The following is a 19230-nucleotide window of genomic DNA, read 5'->3' on the forward strand; positions in this document are numbered from 1 at the left end:
TAGCCAATTCTCCTTTCCTCAGATTGAAATCTGAGAGAAAGAAAGGAAAGAGTCACACAGCTCCTAAGTGTTAAGTATCTGACACTGGATTTGAAGTCAGGTCCTCCTGATTCCAGGGCCAGTGCTCTATTGACTGTGCCACCTAGCTGTCCCTTCTCATTGGATTTCTACATTATTACTTGGTGTAGTGTGAACTTCAGGGTTTTGCTGGAAAGTCATAGGTATGTGGGAGATAGACCCATTCAAGCAGCCATCTTGCCAGAAGTTTTAGTTTTCTATCAATGCTAAATAAGCATTCCCTTATGTTACATTGAATTTTTATTTTATTTAATATTATCCCACTTGATTTTTCTTAACTCTCTAACCTACAAATATTCAAAGTAAAAATGTTTTGTCTTGTGAAATTTTCCGTATTTTTACATTATTTTCTACCAGCCTCAACAATAATTTGATTGCTGCAGACTTCCTTCCTTCAGACAACTTCCAAAATGATGTTCTAAAGAATAGATCTTACCATTGCTCTCTTCTTCTCATTAAATTACTGTGGTTCCCTCAAGGATCATAGTATCATAGTGTAGGAAGTGACCTTAAAGACCCTCTGGTCCAATCACCTCATAAAGATGAGGAAATTGAGGCCTAAATGACCTATCCAAAGTGACACAGGGAGTTGTCAGAGGCTGGATTTGAACCCTGATTTTTAACTCCAGAGACAATGGTTTTTCTGCATTGATCAGATAGAAACTTTCCTTTGGGATTTAAAGATCTTTGCAACCTGGCTTCCTTTCTGCCACTCCATTGCTCTTTTCATATTACTTCCCTCCACATTTAGCCTTGCTAGACTTCTCACTGGTCCTCACACATACACTTCATTGTCCATTTTCCTGCTTTTTCACTAACCTTCATGCCTGGAAGTGTTCTCCTTCTTCATTTTTGCCTCTTCGGGGTTACTGGCATCCTCAAAGAATCAGCTCAGATGGTACTTTTTGCACGAGCTTTTTCTTTATCCCTTTAACTGCTAGATGTTTCCCAAAGAAGGTTACCTTGTGTCTTCTTTTATGTGTCTTACTTATGCATATATACATATATTCATATACATGTTATATACATGCAGATATATATACCGTGACACAGGTTATCTTCTTTCACAGAATGTCAGCTCCTTAAAAGCAGGGGCTGTTTTTGTCTTTTTTATCTTTAGTAGTTAGTATGGTGCCTGACACATAGTAAATGCTTAATAAATGGCTGTTTACTATGTCTATTACTTTTAAAAACTTTTTTTCCATTTTAATTGTCAACTCATTGTGCATCTCTGGCTCCCAGTCAAGACTTTGTAGCAGTAATAATGTAATATTCTTGAATGCAAACAAAATGGTTTGGAAAAATAGATAGCTTAAGAAAATAATAATAGTACTCCCTCATCTCTGCAAAAATAGAATATGGGATATATAGTCATCTCTCATCTGTAGATATTAAATCTCAGAATAAAATGGTTTTGCACCATTAAGTAAAGAAATCTGGATTTTCACATTTCATTGACAAAAGTAGTTTGTAAAATCAGGGCCTGAATAGTAATTATATAGCCATATTAGTATAAATGATTATGATATCTAATCCTGCCAATTAAATTAATTTTTCAGTGGATTCAAATTATAATCTATTACTGGACTTGCTGTTAGTAGCCCCTTTATTTAACAAATTCAGGAAACATTTATTAATTGCCTGTTATAGGAAAGGTACTATACTAAGTACTGATGGTAACTATAGAGATAAAACATTAAGGGTCTTAATCTAATATGAGACATAAGATATATTCACAAATAACTCTAATATAAAATGTAATATCTAAGAAATTTAAACAAATTCTATGAGAATTCAGAAGAAAGATAATTTCTTGCTTTAAGGATCATGAAAGCCTTTGAATATGAGTTAGCATTTGAATGTTACCTTGAGGGGATACAGGTTCTCAACAGGTTGAAATTTGAGAATGAGGAGTGAGAAGAGAAACTTCTATAAAAACATGTTTTCTTTAGGTTCTAGGCATTTTAATCTTTAGTGAGATTCTGTTAAAGGCTTTTGAGCATTAAATTAAAGCAATCAGAATTGTACATTTAGGAATTTGGCAGTAGGGGTAAGGATGGATTGAATGGGGAGGCATTATAGTGCAATTTTTGGAGTGTGAATCTTGGCCATGCCACTTGTGTGGAATCCTGGCCCTGATATATATGTGACCTTGAGTAAATCCCATACCTTCTCTGAGTTTTAGTTTCTTTATATGTAAAGTGAGGGAGGTGGGTTGGACTTGATGTTCTTTTATATCCCTCTGAACTCTCAATCTATGATGCTGTGATGAAGGTGAACAGAAATTGGGAGGCTGTTTGTCTAACCTGGGCAAATACTCATCTCTGACTCTCAGAGTTGGAGGGGAATTCAGAAGCCAACTAGTCCAAATTAGGCCTGAATCCCTTCTACAACATTTCTGACATGTGGTCCTTAGTGAAGTGGAGCTCAGGTAGCTCTTTGCTCTTTTGGATGGCTCTAGGTCTTAGGAATTTTTTCCACAAATCATGCCTAAATCTGCATTATTTGCAACTTCCATTCAATTCAATAAATATTTATTAAATGCCAGCTGTGTGCCAGGCACTGTGCTAAGCACTGGGGATATAAATAAGAAAAAGATAGACCCTGCTCTCAAGGAACTTACATAAAAGAACACTGAAAAGTTGGGGGCTGGGGGTGAGAGATGGAAGGCAGAGGGAGAAGATGGAAAACATAGGGTACCCAGCCATCCTCTTCCCTAGGGTTGAAACCAAGCTGTGGTGCAGATGCAAATGGGAGTGAGCTTAGAGTCCAAATGCTGCCCCTTTTTATAAAGGAAGGCTTTGGTTGAAGTTTGGTATTCCACTGTACAGGAGACTAAGGAAAGTAGTATCCAGGCTTGAGTTAATGGCTTTGTGATGAAATTAGAAGTGATGAACTTATCTTGGGAGGGCCATCTTGTTTAGTGGAGTTGAAACCAGGCAGAGCTGCAGTTATCACTATCAGTTCTCCCCAGTATCTTCAAAGAGAACTTTACCTTATTTTGTACAGAGAAATGGAGGATATTCACCCTGAGCAACCTTTTCTTTCTTTCTCTACATCTCAGAAACCCTCAAACTGTTTCTCTCCTCCATTACTCTAGTGTTTAATGAAGTGGTGGCCCTTTTCCTTGCTAAGACCAGCACTCTTTCCTTTTTAAAAAAGTTTATTTTCTTAGCATTAATTTTTAAATTTTGGATTCCAAACTCTTTGCCTCTGCTAGCTCTACCCCCACCCAATGAAAAGGCAAGCAGCATAATGCCACTCATACATTTGAAGTCATGTCAAATGTTTCCGTATTAACCATGTTGCCTCCCACCCCTCAAAAAAACAAGAAAAAATAAAATGAAAAAATAACCTTCCATTTACCATTTCTTCTACTCTTAGTCATACACTCTTCTGCATTCTCTTGGATTAGTCCTGGAATTCACTTCCATCCTTATCCTCATTCTTCAGTCTCTCTTTATCTACTGGTTCTTTCCCTGCTGCCTGCAAACATGCCTAAGTCTCCTCCATCTTAAAAAGCCCTCACTAAGTCTTATCATCCCTTCAAGCTCTTGTCTTCTCTTTCTCCTCCCTTTCTCAGCCAAACTACTCACTCCCTTCTCAGCCCTTTGCAGTCTCTTTCCAGAGGTAACAGTGACTCTTAATTGTCAGAACTGATGGTCATTCCTCTTCCTTGACCTTCGTCTGCAGTATTGACCAGCCTTTCATTCTATATACTTTCTTCTCTCTGGGTTTTTGTAATTCTTCTCTGTCTTGCTTATATTCCTCTTTATCTGATTGCTTCTTCTAGTTTTCCCTTGCTGGGTCATCATTCATATCTCACCCCTTAACTCTGGTTATACAGCAAGGAGATGTCCTGAGCCATCATCTTTTCTCTCTAGATTCTCACTTGGTGACTTCATCATTTTCCATAGATTCAATCTTTACACTAGTTATTCTTAATTAATTCTTAATTTCTAACTCTGGTGTCTTCTGAGCTCCAGCCTTCCATCATCACTTGCTGATTGAACATTTTGAATTGGATGTCCCTTAGGCATCTCAGATTCAAGATGTCTAAAACAGAACTCATTATCTTTTTCCATAAACCCATCTGTCTTTCTTTTGAGGACAGCATCAGTTACTTAGGTTTATACTCTAAGTCATTCTTAAATCTTCATTCTTCCTCACTTCCTTTTTCCATTCATCCTCCAATCTCCTTAATTTTGTTTCCCTAACATCTCTCAAATCTATCTCCTACTCTCTCCACTCACATCTTCCCTGCCCCACATAGGCTATCATCAGCTTTTTTCTGGACTATTACAAAAGCCTTTTAATTGGTCTCCCTGTCTCGAGTTTGATCCCTCTTTTAATACCTCATTCACATTAATACCAAAGTAATATACCTTAGGTACAAATATGATGATGCTACTCCTCTGATTACTAAGTTCCAGTGGCTCCCATTTACATCTAAGATCAAATACAAACTTCTCTGTGGTTTAAAGCCCTTCACAACCTGACTCCAAACTACATTTTCAGGTTTAATAGAAGGAAATTTCAAATGAGGATTAAACTGGCAATGTTCCAGTAGGGTGATAATCAACATCTACAAAATCCAGTGCTTAGTAGGTTTCAGTAATTGAGAATTTATTGAACATTTACAATGTATTCTGTGCTGTGAGGGATAGAAGAAGAAATCTGAAACACGAACAATGCTCAAAGTGTTTTAATTGTGGGAATATTACTTAATATATATGAGATAATAGTACACAGTATAAAGCAGACTATAAATAGGGGTAAAATAATATGATAGAGACCATAGCTTGGAGGAAAAGGAAGAAAAATCAGTGATGGCTATTCATTATTTATATTCTGTTTTTATACTATTTTATAGTGTCTTTTTGTTGTTAGTACAACAGTGAATAGCCTGATTTGCTTGTTTCCTACCCAGTTTATACTTTATTAAAATTTACATGAATCCTCTGTAACCCTAAAGTTATAAAAATGTATGTTGTATATATACAATAACTGTATTGCCTGCATTTAAATGTACAGATTGTAGTTCTATTTTCTCTACTTGTAAAATAACTACTAATGTACAACTGTCAAATTTATTTAAGTCTGAGCTATTTATCTACATTATGTGTATGTTTCATTTAAGTAGGGTGAAATAGAATGTTTGACTTACAGCATTCCCTGCTCAGTTTTATTTTAAATATAGTCTGTCTTGTGTGTGATCTAATTTCCAAGAAAGGGAAGTTTATTTGTTTAAAATAAAAATGTAATCACAGTTCTATCTACTGAAGACAACAATCAGTGCAGTGCAGATTTTATGACTCAAATTATAATGACTAGTTCAATTAATCCCTTATTTTTATTTCTTCTAGAATATGTGCAATTCTGAAAAGTCTTGGGAGGTTTTACTGAGCCTTGTAATAAGTGAACTGTCTAAAGGGAAGTTGTACCTTGAAGGAGAAACTGAAGAACTTGGAATGGTAAGCGTTTTCCATACATTAAAAATATCACTAACAGTAGTCAAACAATTGTTACCACATTTTATTTCATGAGCTATGTCTGAGTTATACTGCATATATGACCAGTTTCTTAACTTCTCTGTGCCTCAGACACTTTCTAAATAAGACTGTAAATTGCAGGTGACTTGATGATCTACGTCAGTGAAAGGAATTTCCACAATGGAAGTTCCCTATACCAGTGAAATCAGAGTCAGAACCTCTTCCCTGTCCCTGCCCCCTATATTACCAAGTAAATTTTCTAATTAAAATTTTTTTTCCCCTACTTTAGGTTAACCCTATTGCCTGGTCTCCTGATAACATAGAAAGATATTTACAGCAGTTCTGCTTACCTTTTCTCAGGATCACCAGCCTTCTTCAACATCACCTTTTTGGGGGAGATTTACCAAGTTGTCAGGTATGATTGGCAGGGGTTTGGGAAAGTCTAATGTCCATACTCTGCCTGGACTCACTGCTAAATGGTTAGCATACTCCTATCCTCTTTTATTCATCACATCCCAGTGATCCTGAGCCCTTCTGCTGATATACAAACCCTATTCCCTAGCTTCAACTGTTAGCAAGGTCCCACTTCAAATACACATGTGTTTTTCACTTTCCCATCTGGAATAAATCCTCCATAATTAACAAGCTTCTTTTCATTGTAAACCTCTTTGTTTCTCATTCTTCTGACCCTCACTGATACATGACTTCATATTGATGATACCACTTCCCTCTCTAGTCTTTACAGTCATGATTTTCTCTCCTACTTTCAGACTCACTAATAGTGATCTGGGAATTGAAGTATTCCTTGTTCCCCATTGTCATTCTTCTTCAACCATTTTCATATGCTTTCTTAACCAAATGCATGTGCTGCTGAACAGAGCTTGAGGAAATCGTGAAATAGTACTGTATGAACCCAGTACTCGCTTATGTTAATAATCTTACCTGAGCCCTCACTGCTTCAAGTCAAGAATTCTACTTCACCTTAACTGATTCGTTTTCTACTCTCTACAGTGATTACTCGAAATCCTCTCAGGTCTCCTGAAGGCTTCATCTGTACTACCTCCCACAACCCTAGTCTAAGCCAAGGACATCTCACTTAATGCATTTACCGAAAAAAATTACTGTGTGCTCTCCCTTCTCTCCTCTTCATATCACATTGCTCAGGCATCTCCCTCTGCTATCTCCTCCTTTACTCTGGTCTTAGATGAAGAGGTTATCTTTCTTCTTATAAAGTCAGACCCCTGTAGGTTCACCCATGACCCCATTCTCTTTTTGTTTCTCCAGCAAATTGTCCTCACTATTATCTCTATTTTATCACCATGTTTATTGAGTCCTTCCCTGTTGCCTACAAGTATCCTCTTTCTCCTCCACCTTAGAAAACCTCACCTTGATCCAGCCATCCTTGCTAGCTTGTGTTCTCTTTCTCTCTTCTTCCTCGTGTCTAAACTCCTTGAGAAAGCAGTACACACTCAGTGTCCTCCACTTTCTCTCCTCGTAGCCATAGTGCCATCCTCTACTCTTATTCACTCTGCATATCCCATCCTTTACCATATCTTGTCATTTCTAGCTTTGTGTCCTCTCTCTTATAATCTTAATTCTTACCACTCATACTATCACAACCCTAGTTGAGGCTCTCATCTCTTCTCAGCTGGACTATGCTTCCTCTTCTTTCCACCCTGTAACCCATCCTCCACTCATCTGCCAAAGTGATTTTCTGATATGTGTCTGACCATGTAACAGCCATCCCCACCCCTAACCTCCACACCCCACTGTTTGAGTTCCATCACCTTTAGGTCTAAATATATCAGCCTTCTTATACCTTGTCTCTCTCTTCATGCTCTACTGTTAAACTACATCAACCTATTTACAGTACCTTGAGAACATCACTCCTGTATCTTACAAACCCTGCCCTCCCCTGCCCCACTTCTTGGCCTCCCTAGATGCTAATAATGCCTTCCCTTTTCAAATTAATCCTTCATCTGCTCTGTATAAATCCTAATTATTTTCATGTTTAACTCTTTCATTACAGTGTAAGCTGCTTGATGGCAGGGGCTGTTTTTTGTCTTTCTTTGTATTATCATTGTTTAGCATAGTGAGTATTATGAGCACAACCTGGTACATAGTGAATGCTTAATAAATTCTTATTGATGCACTAAGACAAAAAGCAGTTGGGAAGGCCATGGTAAGAGCCTTGGTGAGAGGAGGTAGGGATGGCTTTGTGAGTAGAAATAATATGAATGTAGAGGTACCAGGGTGTGACAGAGGATAAGTTAAGAATGAAGGAAAGATCACTATCATGGCTATTATTAATATCAGAAATTAGGCAAAATGTAGGAAAATTGGGAAATGGATCCTCTATTGCAACCCATAGCCTCTTTTTGAATATGATCACAATATTACAGGCATGCTGAATTTACCTGTTTTGGTTTTTTTTTGGCAAAACCTCAGTTTCTTCAAGATAATAAAATTTACCACATTTTTGTTTTCAGTTTTTATGATATTGTAGAGTGTCCTATAGACCATCCCTGAAAAACATCTGTCTTTTTATTTCTTGTTTAATTTGTCTAAATAACTATAGCTTTGAATGAATAAGCAGAAAAATTACAGATAAGTTTTATGGAGGGAAAAGTAAAAGAAAAGAATCCAAACTATACTTGTGTGGTAATGATGTGCCATCATGAAGAGTCTGGAAAAAATAAACAAGGAAGCAATGTAATTCATGGAGTTTGTTTCCATAGAGGCTTTGTGGAGGTCAGAATACAACTTATGTAGAAGCAGCTGGAATAGAGTAGCTAGAGTATTGGGCCTGGAGTCAAGAAGACCAGTTCAAATCCATCTCAGACACTTAGTAGCTGTATGACTCTGGGCAAGTCACTTAAACTTTTTCTTCTTCAGTTTCCTGAACTGTTAAGTGGGAATAAAACTAGTACTTACCTCCCTGAGTTGTTGTAAAGATCAAATGAAAGTAATTATAAATTAGTACAGCGTCTGGCACTGGCACAGAGCTTAATAAATGCTTATTCTCCTCTCCTTTCACCCCTACCTCCCCATATTTATGTGTTACTCTTCTCATGTTCTTCCCAAGCAGTTAAAATTTCCCGGATGATTTTGCTTTCAGTGCTTTCAAGCTGTACTTTGTAAACATGTAGTCAAAGCAGTCTCAGTTAAGAATGATAATATATAGAACAGATTCTGTTTGCCAAAACTAAATTTGTTTGTGTCTGTCCTGTATTTCCTTAATAATGCATTTTGAGCAACCATGGTTTAGATTAATTCTTGGTCTAAAAATATAATTCCTTTTCCTAATACAGTAATAATCCTCATTTGGATAGTACTTGAAGAATTTACAAAGTACTTTATTTACAACAATCCTATGAAGTAGAAATACAAATAGAATTATTTTTCTTTTATAAATGTAGATACTGAGGTAGAAGAGAAGTGATTTGTCTGTGCTCATATCTAGAAAGTGTTAGATTAAGATTCAAATGGAGGTCTCTTGACTCTAAGGCTATCTTTCTTTTTATTATACTATTTAGAAAACAATTAATTGAGTGATATCTATTTCTTAGTGTTTTAAATTTTTCATCTTTAAAGGCTAAGGGGTAGCTTTTTATTGTTTCATGATTTTTTTTAGTTGGTTTCATCATTCACTTTATAAAAAGTGGAATATTTTTTCCTTTGCTACCAGTTCCTTTTCTGTGTTCTGTCTAATTCTTATCATTAATTTAAAATACTATGACTACATCTTCCTTTTATTTTTTTCCTCTGTAATTTTACTCACATTGGCCTTTTGTTTTTATAAATCATATCTTTTTTGTCACTAGACAGACATGGACCTCAAGCATCCTTTAATTTATCTCTGCAGGCTTACATTTTCTTCTTTATGTTCTTTTCTTCCATTGTTTTACCCCATTTGGTGCCATCCTTCATTTCTCACACTTGTACGGAAGATTTTATATGCTCCCTTTATGTTTTCTCCTTTGTTTATTCAATTGTGATTGTATATTTTTCTTAAGTATTCTCTTCTATGTCCCTTTTTTAAGGTGAATAATTTTAATATTCAAATACATTCTCTGTCTCTCTGTGTCTCTGTCTCTCACACACTTATTATTATCTTGTTAAAATAAATTATATAACTCTTGATAGTTGCTAAAGTGGTTCATAGTGAATAGTATGTCCATCTTATAGATGAAATAATTGTGTCTCTCCTAACAAACCTTTTGAATCCAGAGATGAATTCTCTAATTTGTTAATTGGTCACATTGCCCTCACTTATTTCTCAGCTATAGAGGACTCCTTTTTGGATAAAATCTCAACTAAACTATACAGAATAGGGATCCTATTGTTAATGAATTGTGGGTAAGATTATTTTCCTTTTGTCTTTTATTTCAACAGGTATTAAGTGCCTAATATGTACATGGTACTGGGCTAGTTCATCTGTATGAAAAGACAAAAATGCACACTTCTGTTTTCAAAGTTTTTACATTATCCTAGCAACAAAATACAACATATAAACAGATAAATAAATACAAAGTAATTTGAGGGAGAACATTAACAACTGAGGGAATCAAAACAGGCTTGAAGGAATAATTAAATTAAGCCATTAAGGAAAATAAGGATTTTGACAGACAGGAGGAGAATATACATTCCAGGTATGAAAGATGGCTTGTGCCAGGGGAAGAAGATTTAAGGTAGAATATCAGATTTGGTTTATCAGTCAGCAGTTATTTATTAAGCAACTCCTATGTGCACCATTCTACATGTTAGGAGAACTAGTACAAAGAATGAAATAATCCCTGATGAAAAGAAGCATACATTATAATGGAGAAGACAAATATGCTTGTATATATCATAAATATAAAGTTAATAAATACAAATATGTACAAAAGAGTAAATAAAAAGTAGTTCGAGTGGGGGAGCAGCTCGGTGGCACAATGGATAGAGGGCCAGACTTGGAGTCATAAAGACCTGAATTCAAATGTGACCTCAGACACTTACTAGCTGGGTGACTTTGTATGCAGGTTACTTAACCCTGTTTGCTTCAGTTTGCTCATCTGTGAAATGAGGTGGAGATGGCAAATGGCAAACCACTCCAGTATCTTTGCCAAGAAAGTTCCAGTTGAGGTCATGAAGAGTTAGACATGACTGAAATGATTGAACAGTAACAACTACTACAAACATTTGGGAGGGAGGGACAGTGGTGGTTGGGGAGATCAGGAATGACTTCATGCAAAAGATAGTGCTTGCACTGCATCTTAAAGAAAGAAGGGGATTCTGTAAGGCAAAGGTAAGAAGGGAATGCATTCCAGTCCAGAGGATGACCAGTACAAAGACATAAAGAGAGTCAATGGAATGTTTTATGTAAGGAGCAGAGGGAAATCAATTTGGCTGGAATGCAGAGTGGAGGGGAAATAGTATCCAGTGGTGCTGAATACTATTAGGTTGCTACTGGATTTGGCCTTTGAAGCTAAACAGACAAGTTTATATTTTATCCTAGAGGCAGTAAAAAGCTACAGGAGTTGACTGAATAGAGATGTTACATAGTCAGATCTGCAGATAAGGAAAATAATTTTAGCACCATTGTATAGGATGTACCAGAGTGTTGAGAGACTTGAGACAGAAAGACCAATTAGGACATCATTGTAATAAGTTAGGCAAGAGATGGTAAGGACAGGAACTAAATAGTAGCTTTGTGAGAGGAGAGGAGTCAGATGCAAAAGATGTTATAAAGGTAGAAATGACAACATAGCATTTGATTGGATATGAGGGATGAGAGAGTGAGGAGTCCAGGATAATGCCAAGATTATGAACCTGAAAGATTAGAAAGGCAGAAGTAGGGCAGAGTATTAGTTGAAAGATAATAAGTTCAGTCTTAGACATGTTATGTAAAGATGTTTGAAATGTCTAATAGACAATTGATGATTTCGAACTGAAGCTTGGGGAGATTGAGGCTGGATATATAGATTTGGGAGTTATCTGCATAGAAATTATAGTTAAATTCAGGGGAGCTGATGGGGTTTTTTTGTTTGTTTGTTTGTTTATTTAACTTTTAACATTCATTTTCACAAAATTTTGGGTTCCAAATTTTCTCCCCATTTGTCCCCTCCCCGCACCCCAAAACACCAAGCATTATAATTGCCCCTATCACCAATCTGCCCTCTCTTCTATCATCCCTCCCGTCCCTTGTCCCCATCTTCTCTTTTGTCCTGTAGGGCCAGATAACTTTCTATACCCCTTTACCTGTATTTCTTATTTCCTAGTAGCAAGAACACTACTCGACATTTGATCCTAAAACTTTGAGTTCCAACTTCTCTTCATCCCTCCCTCCCCACCTATTCCTTTTGGAAGGCAAGCAATTCAATATAGGCCATATCTGTGTAGTTTTGCAAATGACTTCCATAATAGTCGTGTTGTGTAAAACCATATTTCCCTCCATCCTATCCTGCCCCCCATTGCTTCTATTCTCTCTTTTGATCCTGTCCTTCCCCAAGAGTGTTGACTTCAGATTGCTCCCTCCTCCCATTGCCCTCCCTTCCATCATCCCCCCCACCCTGCTTATCCCCTTCTCCCCCACTTTCCTGTAAGATAGGTGTTCATACCAAAATGAGTATGCATTTTATTCCTTCCTTTAGTGGAATGTGATGAGAGTAAACTTCATGTTTTTCTCTCACCTCCCTTCTTTTTCCCTCCACTAAAAAGTCTTTTGCTTGCCTCTTTTATGAGAGATAATTTGCCCCATTCCATTTCTCCCTTTCTCCTCCCGATATATTTCTCTCTCACCGCTTAATTTCATTTTTTTAAGATATGATCCCATCCTATTCAATTCACTCTGTGCTTTCTGTCTGTGTGTGTGTGTGTGTGTGTGTAATCCCACCAACTACCCAGATACTGAAAAGTTTCAAGAGTTACAAATATTGTCTTTCCATGTAGGAATGTAAACAGTTCAACTTTAATAAGTCCCTTGTGACTTCTCTTTGCTGTTCACCTTTTCATGCTTCTCTTCATTCTTGTGTTTGAAAGTCAGATTTTCTTTTCAGCTCTGGTCTTTTCATCAAGAATGCTTGAAAGTCCCCAATTTCTTTGAAAGACCAATTTTTCCCCTGGAGCATTATACTCAGTTTTGCTGGGTAGGTGATTCTTGGTTTTAGTCCTAGTTCCTTTGACTTCTGGAATATGATATTCCATGCCCTTCGATCCCTTAATGTAGAAGCTGCTAGATCTTGTGTTATCCTGATTGTATTTCCACAGTACTTGAATTGTTTCTTTCTAGCTGCTTGCAATATTTTCTCCTTGACCAGGGAACTCTGGAATTTGGCCACAATGTTCCTAGGAGTTTCTCTTTTTGGATCTCTTTCAGGTGGTGTTCTGTGGATTCCTTGAAGACTTATTTTGCCCTCTGGTTCTAGAATCTCAGGGCAGTTTTCCTTGATAATTTCATGAAAGATGATGTCTAGGCTCTTTTTCTCATCATGGCTTTCAGGTAGTCCCATAATTTTTAAATTGTCTCTCCTGAATCCATTTTCCAGGTCAGTTGTTTTTCCAATGAGATATTTCACATTATCTTCCATTTTTTCATTCTTTTGGTTTTGTTTTGTGATTTCTTGGTTTCTCACAAAGTGATTAGCCTCCATCTGTTCCATTCTAATTTTGAAAGAACTACTTTCTTCAGTGAGCTTTTGAACCTCCTTTTCCATTTGGCTAATTCTGCTTTTGAAAGCATTCGTCTCCTCATTGGCTTTTTTTTTTTTAAAATTTTTTATTTAACTTTTAACATTTATTTTCACAAAATTTTGGGTTACAAATTTTCTCCCCTTTTATCCCCCCCCCCCCCATACCCAAGCATTCTAGTTGCCCCTGTGACCAAACTGCTCTCTCCTCTATCCTCCCTCCCTGCCCTTGTCTCCGTCTTCTCTTTTGTCCTGTAGGGCCAGATAGCTTTCTTAACCCCTTAACCTGTATTTCTTATTTCCCAGTGGTAAGAACATTACATTTGATCCTAACACTTTGAGTTCCAACTTCTTTAGCTCCCTCCCTCTCCACCCCTTCCCCTTGGAAGACAAGCAATTCAATATAGGCCAAATCTGTGTAGTTTTGCAAATGATTTCCATACTAGTTGTGTTGTATGGGGCTAACTATATTTCCCTCCATCCTATCCTGTCCCCCATTACTTCTATTCTCTTAAGATCCTTTCCCTCCCCATGAGTGTCAACCTCGGATTGCATTCTCCTCCCCATGCCCTCCCCTCCATCCTCCCCCCCACCCTGCTTGTGCCCCTGTCCCCCACTCTCCTGTATTGTGAGATAGATTTTCCTATCAAAATGAGTGTGCATTTTATTCTTTCCTTTCATGGAATGTGATGAGAGTAGACCTCATGTTTTTCTCTTGCCTCCCCTCTTTATCCCTCCACTAATAAGTCTTTTGCTTGCCTCTTTTATGAGAGATAGTTTGCCCCATTCAACTTCTCCCTTTCTCCTCCCAATATTTCTCTCTCACTGCTTGATTTCATTTTTTTTTTTTAAGATATGATCCCATCCTCTTCAAATCACTCTGTGCACTCTGTCTCTATGTATGTGTGTGTGTGTGCATGTGTGTGTATGTACTCCCACCCAGTACCCAGATACTGCAATGTTTCAAGATTTACAAATGTTGTCTTTCCATGTAGGAATGTAAACAGTTCAACTTTAGTAAGTCCCTTATGACTTCTCTTTGCTGTTCACCTTTTCATGGTTCTCTTCATTCTTGTGTTAGAAAGTCAGATTTTCTTTCCAGCTCTGGTCTTTTCATCAAGAAAATTTGAAAATCCTCTATTTCATTGAAAGACCATTTTTTCTCCTGAAGTATTATAGTCAGTTTTGCTGGGTAGGTGATTCTTGGTTTTAGTCCTAGTTCCTTTGACTTCTGGAATATCCTATTCCATTCCCTTCAATCCCTTAATGTAGAGGGTGCTAGATCTTGTGTTATCCTGATTGTATTTCCACAATACTTGAATTGTTTCTTTCTAGCTGCTTGCAATATTTTCTCTTTGACCTGGGAATTCTGGAATTTGGCCACAATGTTCCTAGGAGTTTCTCTTTTTGGATCTCTTTCAGGCAGTGTTCTGTGGATTCCTTGAATATTTATTTTGCCCTCTGGTTCTAGAATCTCAGGGCAGTTTTCCTTGATAATTTCATGGAAGATGATGTCTAGGCTCTTCTTTTGATCATGGTTTTCAGGTAGTCCCAGAATTTTTACATTGTCTCTCCTGAATCTATTTTCCAGGTCAGTTGTTTTTCCAATAAGGTATTTCACATTATCTTCCATTTTTCGAATCTTCTCGCTATGTTCTGTGATATCTGTCTTTCTCATAAAGTCCTTAGCGTCCATCTGTACCATTCCAGTTTTGAAAGAACTATTTTCTTCAGTGAGCTTTTGAATCTTCTTTTCCATTTGGCTAATTCTGCTTTTGAAAGCATTCTTCTCCTCATTGGCTTTCTGAACCTCTTTTGCCAGTTGAGTTAGGCTAGTTTTCAAGGTGTTAATTTCTTCACCATTTTTTTGCTTCTCCTTTAGCAGGGAGCTGATCTGCTTCTCATGCTTCTCTTTCATCCCTCTCATTTCTCTTCCCAGTTTTTCCTCCACCTCTCTAACTTGATTTTCAAAATCCTTTTTGAGCTCTTCCATGGCCTGAGCCCATGGTATATTTATTTTGGATGTGTGGGATACAGAAGCCTTGACTTCTGTGTCTTTCCCTGATGGTAAGCATTGTTCTTCCTCATCAGAAAGGAAGGGAGGAATTATCTGTTCACCGAGAAAGTAACCTTCTATAGTCTTATTTTTTTCCCCTTTTCTGGGCATTTTCCCAGCCAGTGACTTGACTTCTGAGTTTTCTTTCCACACCCACCTTGCCTCCAGATCCGCCCAGCCAGTGCTTGGGGTCTGAGATTCAAATGCTGCTTCCCAGCCTCAGGGCTTTGGGTGGGGGTGGGGCTGCTATTCAGTGTGAGATTAAGTTGAGGTGCTTGGGTGGGGGCAGGCTGCCTGAGCAGGCTCAGTTCCCTTAGGCGGTTTATGTGGAGACCTTCAACAGTGGATCTGGGCTCCTGTCAGCTGCAGCCTCCACTGCTGCCTCCCGAGGGGGCCTGAGTTATGGGGACACCCCACTCCCCTCTTGACCAGCCAAAAAAACTCACTCACCCCCGGTGCCTGTGGGTGGAGGGACCTGCGCAGCCGCTGGAGATCCCGTGCCTGAAGCCTGCTCAGATCTGCTCCTCTTCGTGCCACGCGGCCAAGGCAGGGCTGGGCTCCGCTCTGGGTGTGGTGCACGATGGACCTTTCGGGTCAGTTTTTCAGGTCTCTCTGGAACAGAAATCTCCTTCACGCCGTTGTTCTGTGGCTTCTGCTGCTCCAAAATTTGTTGGGAGTTCTTGTTTGCAGATATTTTATGGGCTGTAGGTTCAGAGCTAGCATATGCGTGTCTTTCTACTCCGCCATCTTGGCTCCTCCCCCGCTGATGGGTTTTCTAAGACAGAGTATAGAGGAAGAAAAATATCTAGTATAGATCCTTGGGGAATACCTGTAGTGAGGGAACATGTGAATAATGAGGCAGCTAGCAATGTAGACTGAGAAGGTGTGGTCAGACATATAGGAGATGAAAGAGGAGAGACTAGCATCATGAAGACTCAGGAGGAGAAAGTATTCAGAAGGAGAGAGTAGCTAACAGTGTCATATGGAGCAGAAAAGTTGAGAAGAATTAGGGTTGAGAAATGACCATTAGATTTGGCAACTAAAAGATTATTGGTAACTGTTAGAGAGAGCAGGTCCAGTGGAGTGATAGAGATGAAAGATTGTGAAAAGTTGAGGAGAAAATAATAGTGTGAAATGATAGTGAAAGAAATAATGTAATAAAATAAAAATTTATCCTTTTTCACTGGGTTTGGCCACAAAAAGGAGGAAAAATATAGGACAGTAGCTTTGGGGAAGATAAGCACTGGTAGTTTTTTTAAGGTTAGGGAAGACTGGGCCATATTTGAAGGCAGTTGATGGGCAGTGATCAACCTTTTAAGTGGAGGAGGATGATTGAGGACATAATCTGTTGGAAAAGATGGGATTAAATCAAGGACAGATTTAAAGGGTTTTGCCTTGGCAAGGGAATGACCAACTCTTTGGTAAAGATTAGGGGAAAGGAGGCAAAAGTGAGTGATCATGTCAGGGAATTTCAGGTGAAAAGAATGAGATAAGAGAGATCTCAGATCAAGTAGGCTTACATTTTTCAATAAAGAGGGAAGCCCCCCAAGTTGAGGATGTATAGAGAGGAAGAGTTGGGTGTGGAAGAGGGAAGAGAAGATTCAGGTAGCTTCAGTGGGTAAGATAGGGAAATAGGCAGACTTAAAGGTCTGTCTTACTGATAAAGGGACCAGGTTGAGGACAGAAACATGAATTTGTAATGAACCTATTCATCATGGGTATGAGACTTACTCTTACTTTGGTCAGTACCTTGTAAGTAGAAGCCGAGGAGGCAGATGGTGGAAGTAATCCAGGGCTAATGTTTGACTAGAAAAGAGTGATGTTAGGACAAAAGGCAAGAGACTCAAGTGTAATGGATGGTATAAAGAGTTGAAATCGCTAACTCTTGGGTTGAAGTTGGAAAGTGAAGTCAAAGTATGGGTAAATGATCTGAGAAAGTACTGAAGGATGTAGAGAAAGGAGATCTCAGTGAGACTGAAGAGCATGTATGTATAGGAGCGATGAAATAGAGAGAGGTAGAATGATAGGAGGTTATAGTTAAATAGGGGAAGGGAAAGTCAGAGTTTCTCATTAAGGTAGTAGAACTCAACAAGATCAAGTAGTGATCATTCTTATGTGAAGCTGAGGTGGAATGAAGTAGTATGACATGGTATGTAAAGAGATCGAGGAAAGGGGAGGTTAAAAAGTTTGAGGGAGCTTCTACATAGGTACTAAAAGTCCTGAATGTAAAGACATTAAATTGGGTAGGAGAGGAAGATGATAAAAGAGGTACCAAACTACTTGAGAAACAAGAGAGAATGACCTGGGGTTTGGTATTATGGTGTAACAGCAAGCACCCTGACACATCCATGATGGCCGGCTAGCAACTTTTGAGAGGTCAACAATATTCTTTAATCACATATACTAACTGAGAAAATACAAGCAGAGAAATAAAGACCAACAGATAGGACTTCTGATTGTCTCACCATAAGCAATATATACATCACAGATCAACAGACAGATCCAAACTGCCTGACCATTACGTACATACAGTAATCAGAAAGAGAAGCACCACTATCTGGGTTTTCAAAGGTAGGGGGGACTCCTTAACAGCTCTCCAGAGTCTCATTTGGTGCATGAGTCTTCTGTCAAAGAGTAAGCCCCCAAAGCAAAACTTCACACACACACATACACACACACACACACACACACACACACACACACACACACACACACACATACACCCCCACTGACCCACCCACCACGCGCGCACGCTCACACACACACACACACACACACACACACACACACACACTTTTCAGAGCCTGAGCATCTCCTCTAATCAAACTTCCCTTAATGGGCTTCACTTGAGGCCTATTAATGTGCAGGGGAAGATCTTTAACTCCCATTACATTTGGCTACCATAATTTTGATTGAATGGAAAGCTTTGAATGAGTGGACTTCAAAAGAGGAAAGGCTGCTGAGTGGAGGAGATAAAGGGCAAGTCTGGAAGTGACAATGAAGAACAGGGAATGTTCTGGCTCTACTCCTGTATCATTCTCTCCCTCTGCCCCAACACTATGTACACACACACACACACACACACACACACACACACATACACACACATACAGTCACACATGGATTAGTATGGTAGGGGTTTTGGGAAAAAGTACAGCTAGTGCTAGAGAAGCTGTATGGGGATGCAGTATCATCAGAGGAGTACTAGTGAGGGCCAGTAGATAGGAAGAATATTAGGAAAAGAAATCCAGGGGAAAGAAGACATTGCTTATTGTGGAACAGGAATTTCAAAGAGGAGGGTTGGATTGGGATACGTATGGTCAAGTTTAGGGGAATGGGGATGAAAGAACATGAGAGAAAAAGGGTCAGTTTTCTCTTAAATCTCTGGTGATTAATTATTACAGAGATACAAAGGGAGAGAAACAGGAGAAGCCATAAGAGAAATAGTGGGTGGCAGGCTGGGAGTCTAGTTAGGTTATAGCACGTAGAGTTCTTAGTTCTGATTACTACTCATTTTGGGTTTTATAGCTGGATACAAATGATACTGCCCAAAGGAATCTAGAAAGCACTGCTAAAAAAAATTAGTATTGGGGAAGAAACTAAAGACCTTAGGAATACAGGGGCTATTTTTGTCAATACCAGTTAATGGTAAGGGCTTCAAAAGAGATGCAGACTTGGGATGATGTCTGAGAATATGATTGTCATAAATTTACTAACTCTTTATTACTTTTCCATTTGAGTACATGTATATGTGTACACATATATACATATGTATGTTCATATATCTAAGTTAATATCCATTTTAGAAATAAATGTAGCACTGCATGGGTCAGATGCATGGAATGTGCATTTTAGGAAAACTTTAATGGAAATGCATTACAGAAGTCTCAGTCTTCATTAGATGGCTAAAACTTACACTGAATTTAGTCAGCTTTAG

The 19230-nt window shown here is 38.4% G+C and overlaps 1 protein-coding gene across 9 annotated transcripts in view; it reads left to right on the top strand.

The window, feature by feature from the left end:
* UBR3 (ubiquitin protein ligase E3 component n-recognin 3) overlaps positions 1-19230 on the top strand; it is a 314350-nt gene that overhangs the window by 277777 nt on the left and 17343 nt on the right. For all 9 annotated transcript variants that reach the window (XM_072612269.1, XM_072612275.1, XM_072612270.1 and 6 more), the window contains 2 exons: positions 5445-5552; positions 5860-5985. In XM_072612269.1, the coding sequence (XP_072468370.1) occupies positions 5445-5552; positions 5860-5985 (234 nt within the window). The remainder of the gene's footprint in view (positions 1-5444; positions 5553-5859; positions 5986-19230) is intronic.

This window comes from Notamacropus eugenii, chromosome 5, assembly GCF_028372415.1.
Source record: "Notamacropus eugenii isolate mMacEug1 chromosome 5, mMacEug1.pri_v2, whole genome shotgun sequence".
Lineage (NCBI taxonomy): Eukaryota > Metazoa > Chordata > Mammalia > Diprotodontia > Macropodidae > Notamacropus > Notamacropus eugenii.